The following is a 7,060-nucleotide window of genomic DNA, read 5'->3' as shown; positions in this document are numbered from 1 at the left end:
AATTTTTTTTCCCGGAATTTTCAGGAAAGTCCACTTTCATCTCTGATAATAATAATAATAATAATAATAATAATAATAATAATACATTATCAAGCAAAATAAAATGAAAACTTATTATATTCTATGATTTTTGTGTACATATGCATCGAAATTGAAGATCAAAATCTGCATGTTAAAAGGGTTAACTACATGATACTTGAGGTCCCTTCTTAAATCTCCCCTTTTTCTTCTCTGTGAGTAGTCAGATAGTGATGGGCTGTCCAACCGGGCCAAGTCTGTGTCTGCTCTCGACCCTGGAAGGGGATTATACCGGGCGTTGAGCCCCCCAGCTGTTGCTTCTTCTGAAATGGTTGGTCGAGTCAGGAGTCCCTCGCCACCTAAAGTCAGAACACCTGTTACAGTTCCAGAACGCTTCAAAAGCTTTGAGCCGTCATCATCATCATCATCATCATCATCATCAAAAATGGCGGAGCGACTCCAGAGTCCCGAAGCAAGACATAATTCTGTGCGTCCAAACCTAGTTACGAATGGTGAACCAGAACAAAATGGTGTGGATAAAAGCACACTCAATGGCATTGCCAAAGGAAATAGCCCAGCACCATGCGTCAGCTTGCCGGACTCTGGAGATGATCAAGGTCTGACTCGCAAGAAAGTAGTGAAGGTAGTACGTCGTGTTGTCAGGAAAGTCCTGCCCTCTGGGGCGGAGGAAACAACTGCACCAGGACATGCGTTGGAAATTCCCGAAGTAGCCAGAAATGGTACTGCTCCAGCTTCTGTGTCCAAGGGCCCTTTGATGTCTGCATTCTCTTTTAAACACGAAACGATCAAAACGGAAGACAAAGACGACATTTCTCGGGGGTTGACCAACTTGATGGTGAGAGGTAGGACAAGGGAGCCTCGATCAAAGATACGCAAGGATCACCATCAGGAAACAAAAGAATCGAAGAATGAAAACAAGGAGCGCAAACAAGCTGAGACCAAAGAAGAGGCGAAAGAGGATACAATCTCCCCAAAGTCACAAGAGGGCAATCTATATCCTCCAGTCCAATCTCCATTAGTGCCTGTGACTGAAACAGGCATGCAGTCTGCTAAATCTGTTCCGGCGCCACATTTTACCAAATCCTCCCATTCCAGACCGACATCTTTGCCACGGGTTGTTGGCTTTATCCCAGCGCCCAAGCCTACGTCTTTATGTCCGCCTACAGGCTTTATACCTGTAACCAGACCAACAACACCTATAAAATCCATCTCTACCACCGCAGCAATTGCAGCAGTCCGAACAAAGACCTTGCTACAGCCCGAATGTCATTCTATCTCAAACAATCCGCCCCCTGAAGTGAACCTTCCTCATCAAATTTCCAGCTCAGGTCCACTGCCTCCTGCACCAGAAATCAGTCCTGTTCATCACCCTGCTGTCAGAAAACAAGAGGTATTGTTTGGTTATGATTATCTCCAAAATAGGAAATCAAATAGAATTAGATCATTTTTGTGACATTTGGGGTCAGACTACTGAAAAATTAGCATCATTCTTTAAAACTTGGATGGACATCCTTTGCAGTCAATGATCTGGGCTCCAGGGGTCATGGATACCGGCTCCTACCTGGAGATGCTTTACCAGGCCTTCACAGCAGTCAGCTTCAGTTGTTACTTATTTGAAATATCTCGAAATGCATTCTAAAATCCACCGGTAGCTATTGAAGGGCAATCAGGACTGGTGTGATGAGCATGCTTCTTTTTGCGGAGGTTAAACATCTTGGAGCAGCATTTTGAGTGTATTGCGAGTGTTGATTTCAGTGTACAGTGCATTGCAGTGATCCAGCCTGGATGAAATATAAGAATGAATGACCTTTTCTAGGTCTGACTGTTAGAGGCAGAGTTCAAATTTGTGATGCTCATTGCCACCAAATCACTTTTTGATCTGACAGTGAGTACATTTCAGTTACATTACAGTTCATTTGATTTCAGCGATACTCATCCGATCCAGATAATTTGTGCAAACGTTCCTCATGTGTCCTGTATAACTAAAAAAAACAGTTGTGCATTTCATATCATAGCTTTATAAAAAAATACAAGACATCAGAGTGATTTATTTATTTTAAGCCCTAAAAGTGTATGACAGTCCGAGTCAGTCGCTGTTTGATAATACTCAATGACTGAAATTGAAATTACCAGTAAGTATGTAAATAAATAAATAAATGGCACCACAATTGTACACATTTCTCAGTGCGTGCATTTTATAATATTAATTTAACAGTGAAGGCAAATTGGATTGATTGTAAATCTTTTCTTTTTGCCAAGTTCACTCTGGCTGTTTTTTTGTTTAATTTTCTTTTGCTTCTGTTTTTTGGGGGAGTGCATTTGCTGTGTATAGTTTAATGGCCCCTTGCTTAGAACCACTTTAAATGATAATTTTGTGGGGAAACTTCACCTGAACAAATGTATATATTTTTTTCCCTATTCGAGATGATCTCATTGACACACATTACTCGAAACTTAATGTATGCAGCAGTTTGTTGAAGCATGTCTTTATTTTGTGACTTCAACTTCCACAGTGCTCAGCACTGCTTAAAGCCCCATAGTTTTCCCCCCCTCTGCACCTGGAGAAGAAACGACACGTGTTCTCTTCTTCTGTCCATAATGCCGTCTCATTATAAATGCCTTGTGTTTTATTCTTGGCTGGTTGGAGCTGAAACAGTGCCACACATGACTCCATCTTCCGCTCTGCTCTAATGCCATTGTAAAGAGTCGGAACTGAGATTAAGTGACTGGCTGAGTAGCTTGGTGTGCCAACTGTACTTATGCATTACACAATTAACCAAGCAGAGCAAAAAGTAGTTCTCACCAACCACGTATCATTTTGACAAGATCTCCATTGCATCGTTACTTTCCACTTGGTTTCTTTTAAGAATATAATATACCTTTACATTATCCGTTGAATCACTCCAGTATCAAATGTCAGTTTGTTATGAGAATTACTTTTGGAGCACAAAAAGCTGGTATCGTAGGTATCAATACTACTGTCACCTTGTGGTGGTGGTGGAGAACCCCAAAAAGCAGGCAGGAGCGAGGAGAAATATGTTCAATAATGTGTCCACTCAGATACACCTCAGACAACTCCCTTTTCCGGCCCCACAATAATATAATGGACTTTAAGAATACACTAATTCCCTGTTTGGGGATGGCGGTGTGCTAACAACTGTGTCTTCCTGTTGATGATAAAGATTATAGAATACTTGACAAATTAGCGCTGTATACTTGTGGATATTCTCTAGCTCTGTAGCAGCCGGCTAATGACGTGTCTACGTGGAAGCCATCTTGCGGAGGTCCATGCTCAGGTCCCGTGGCGGCCATGTTGGGGAGGTTGACTTTCCCATCAAATGCAATGCATAGACATCGAAACTGAGTCGTACCTTGCTCATTTTGCAACCGTTTTTCATGGTGTTAACTCTTGTCAACACCAAACAGTGTGCTATCCACTTTCATGAAATAACGACTTAGATCTCTTTGCTACCCATCGCAGTTGGTGCGCAGCTCAAAAGGGGCGAGCCGTATTTAGGTCCTGTTTCAAAACTGACAGCAATGTAAGATAACTTGTCTTTACACAAAAAATGTGTGCCTGCCTGAAGATGAGAAATCCCAATCTCAGTACAGTACCATACAAATAGTAGATTTTTTTTTTTAGCATGAATGCCTGAAAATTGGAGGCACACGTTATAAATACAGAGTAGACAAAGCCACTTCTGAAAGCCGTTTTTATGCGTTGCTTACGTGTGAAAAAAAATGCATATAACTCATTGAAACATATGGAGTACGAAAGTAAAAATCACAATAACAGCTCCACTCTCTCTGCCGACTTCAACAATTCCAACACCGCTGTCTTGGTATTGCGTATCAGAGTTCAAGTGTACCATGCTCCTAAACCATGGGGTTTCCACGACACTGTACATTCAAAGATCCTTGCATATGAACACGGCCATTCGGTCCAATTCAATTCGCAATTCAGAGGCTTTGCCGAATCGATATTAAATTGCGAGGGCAAGTACCGTATTGCAATGCATTGATGAATTGACATCACAACATAGCATGCATGTCCATACCTGATGGCCCCAGTGAGAAAAAAACCTATCCAGACAAACGGCAAGTGAAGATGGCTTTGCTAAAAGCCTGGTGAAACCAAGGAATCTGACGCATGCCAGTCATTGTCTCCAAAGGATTTTGAAGTGGTCCCCAAATATGGAGGTATCCTGCCTAAAATGTGTTTTATACCTCAATGGTAACTTTGATCATATTTTGTGAATGCCCTTAAATTAAAATTTAAAATCTACACTTCAATCACATCATGATTGTTATGTTTCAAATGAATTGTGGCATTGGATAAAGGCAAAATCATGGAAGATCTGAAAAAGAACAACTGAAGGCACTCCACATCCACAGAGTGCCTTATTCAGTTGGTTTGGGGGTTCTTCTGGTGGTACAGCTATTGTTTTGGTCTGAAATTTCACATCATTTACAAATATTGAGTACTGCCCACCTCCCAAATTACTTGTGAATAACCTCTGTGCTGAACTGCACAGTTAGTTTTCTGTTAATATGATGCCATGCACGCACGCGTGCGTGCGAGAGAGAGGGAGGGGGGGGGGGGGGGGGGGGGAGAAGGAGAGAGAGAATAGGTGATTGCAAGCATCAATGATCATAAAGGCTTTTTAGTTTAATTTGTCCTTGGAGTGAATGTGATACTGTTTGACCTCTAGGAGACACCGATCAGTCACACTGAGGAGGCTCAAAAACGGCTAATGAGGATCTTCAGTACCCCTGTAAATTCCCCGTTGTCCCTTTGCATTGTTTGAAGTGTATTGCATAGACTGTTGGCTCTGATATTTCTTGTGTGTACTTATTGTAAACACCGTACCGCTTCACTTGTGAAACACAGTATTGCAAAAGTAAATAAATAAGCATGAACTCCACTCGTTGTCATAGCTAAGGTATTACTGCTTTATATTGCTTCTTAACTTGCATTGCTAATTAACCTGTGGTTACCATGCCTAATATGCTAAAGTCCTTTGATTTTGTGTCCGTAAAGAATATCCACGGTGTATTTAAGACTTGTCATTTGCACATTTAAACAAACAAACAAACAAAAAAAAGTCATTATCTTCATTCAGTCTTCCAAGTTGACCTATATTTTTCTTTCTCTCTCACTCTCAATGGCTTACTGACAAAATGAACCCGCTCCCACTGTTTAGCTGACTGGAGACACTTGCAATGGACTTCATATGTATTATTATTTTTTTTTTTTTAAAGAATAAATAATACTCCCACATTGTGCATGCACAATATTCCCCCTGTCAAATGCATACTGCATAACAATGTATTTGAATACACAACCATTAGTATTCAAGCCGATGAGCCAGAAAGCCAGTTAGTGGCTCATAGTTTCCTCAAACTACTGTGTCACATGTCATTGGGTCATGACATTTTACATATTTAAGAACTACTGTCTGTATTTTAAAAAGTATTCACTGTATGACACACATTCCCATGTTCTCTATATTCTGTGCTCATACGTAAACTTTGACCTCTTCTTGCTGGCCAAAAGGGATCCGTGGAAGAGGACCCTATAGCCCTCCTTCAGGCGTCTCATGCTACTTCTAAGCAGTCCCAGGTCTGACCTGCACGATGCTTGAGTGTGTACTATATCTCCACACCTGTCCCATAATCACGAATCACTGTTCAGTGCTGTGATCTATTCACCCGTTTTGCTTGCTGAGTGTAATTTTTCTCCGAATCACCTTTTTGTTGTCAATAATCACGCCTTACAGTATCTTAAAGGGGACATATTATGGAAAATAAACATTTAAATTTGCTTTGAACAATTAGTGCCTCTGGTGCACCTACTCACCCATCAAATGTGAAATAAACAACCATGGAAATGTTTTGTTGCTAGCCTATTTTGCAAAAAGATTTTGATGCGGCAGTGCGGTTAGATAATACTTTGACAGAAGACTGTCAGACATTTTGTTAAACTGTGGAAATAATTTATAATTATAATGTCTCCTTTAAGGTATTTTTTAAATTGTGTTTATTTATTTGGCTTAGTGAGTTGTGTCTGGTGTGACTCTGAAGGAGCATATATTGCTCAAAGGAGTGTCAATCCACTTTTATCCACTGCATGATCCACCTTTAGTTAGGGAAGGTGTTGAACTGGAAACACCAGCTGTTGCAACAAGGCACCAGGCTGACTTGAAGTTGTCTTCGTCTCCTTCGTGATGTCTTGCTCACGTTTTGTCTCTTTGACACTCAGGTCAAGACGGAGGAGCAGATAGCAGCAGAGCAGGCTTGGTATGGCTCTGAAAAAGTCTGGCTGGTCCATAAGGAGGGATTCTCCCTGGGTGAGTTAACATGTCTCTGCATCTACAGGTACTACACATGCACGAACAGTCAGGCGCACAACGCCCTGTGGTTCTATCATTGCAAGATGATCCTGATTCTCATGACATCCACCTACTTGTAGGCCACAATGACGGAGGGTAGAGACTGCATGCGGTACTATGGATTATAGTCATTTTGCACAAAGTTAATTTGCCTTTGTATTCAGCCTTTGTTAAAGATCTGGATTATTGAGACATTAGCATAATTTCCCGACGACACGGCGCTACTTTTCCCCCCATCTCTTTAAACCCTACGGCTGTGTACTTGTAAGGCGTAGAAAAAAAAGTAGTGTGTTTCCGGTAACCCGACCGACCGAGAATTTATACGTCGAAAAAAAACTTTACGGTCGGCATTTTTATCAAACAACCCTCTACATTTTTTGTGTAGAGGGTTTACATCGGTGCAAACTCTCACGATATTCACGTTGAGCGCGTGCGTCGTTTGCCCTGTCGTCTGTCAACAACATTGAAACATGGCGGCAGCTGCGATCTCCGACGACAGTTTAAACCGAGTTTTATGTGCTACAGTCGCATGCTCGCACCGTAATGTTAAGAAAATAGCATCCATTGATGTATCGAAAAAAATCTGCGAACTATTTGATGAACACCACGGGCCGAGTAAAAACCGAGGG

At 41.4% G+C, this 7,060-nt stretch overlaps 1 protein-coding gene across 12 annotated transcripts in view; it reads left to right on the top strand.

Moving 5' to 3' along the window:
• myo18ab (myosin XVIIIA b) overlaps window positions 1-7,060 on the top strand; it is a 99,400-nt gene that overhangs the window by 32,703 nt on the left and 59,637 nt on the right. For 5 of the 12 annotated variants that reach the window (XM_019861282.1, XM_019861281.1, XM_019861283.1 and 2 more), the window contains exons 4-7: window positions 242-1,429; window positions 4,752-4,814; window positions 5,597-5,662; window positions 6,302-6,389. In XM_019861282.1, the coding sequence (XP_019716841.1) occupies window positions 242-1,429; window positions 4,752-4,814; window positions 5,597-5,662; window positions 6,302-6,389 (1,405 nt within the window). The remainder of the gene's footprint in view (window positions 1-241; window positions 1,430-4,751; window positions 4,815-5,596; window positions 5,663-6,301; window positions 6,390-7,060) is intronic. The other 7 variants (XM_019861288.1, XM_019861293.1, XM_019861287.1 and 4 more) reach the window with 3 other exon arrangements.

Source organism: Hippocampus comes, unplaced genomic scaffold, assembly GCF_001891065.2.
Source record: "Hippocampus comes isolate QL1 unplaced genomic scaffold, H_comes_QL1_v1.1 scaffold122, whole genome shotgun sequence".
In the NCBI taxonomy this organism is placed as follows: domain Eukaryota; kingdom Metazoa; phylum Chordata; class Actinopteri; order Syngnathiformes; family Syngnathidae; genus Hippocampus; species Hippocampus comes.
The sequence above is the reverse complement of the archived record's forward strand: the minus strand, read 5'-3'. Positions and strand labels throughout refer to the sequence as shown.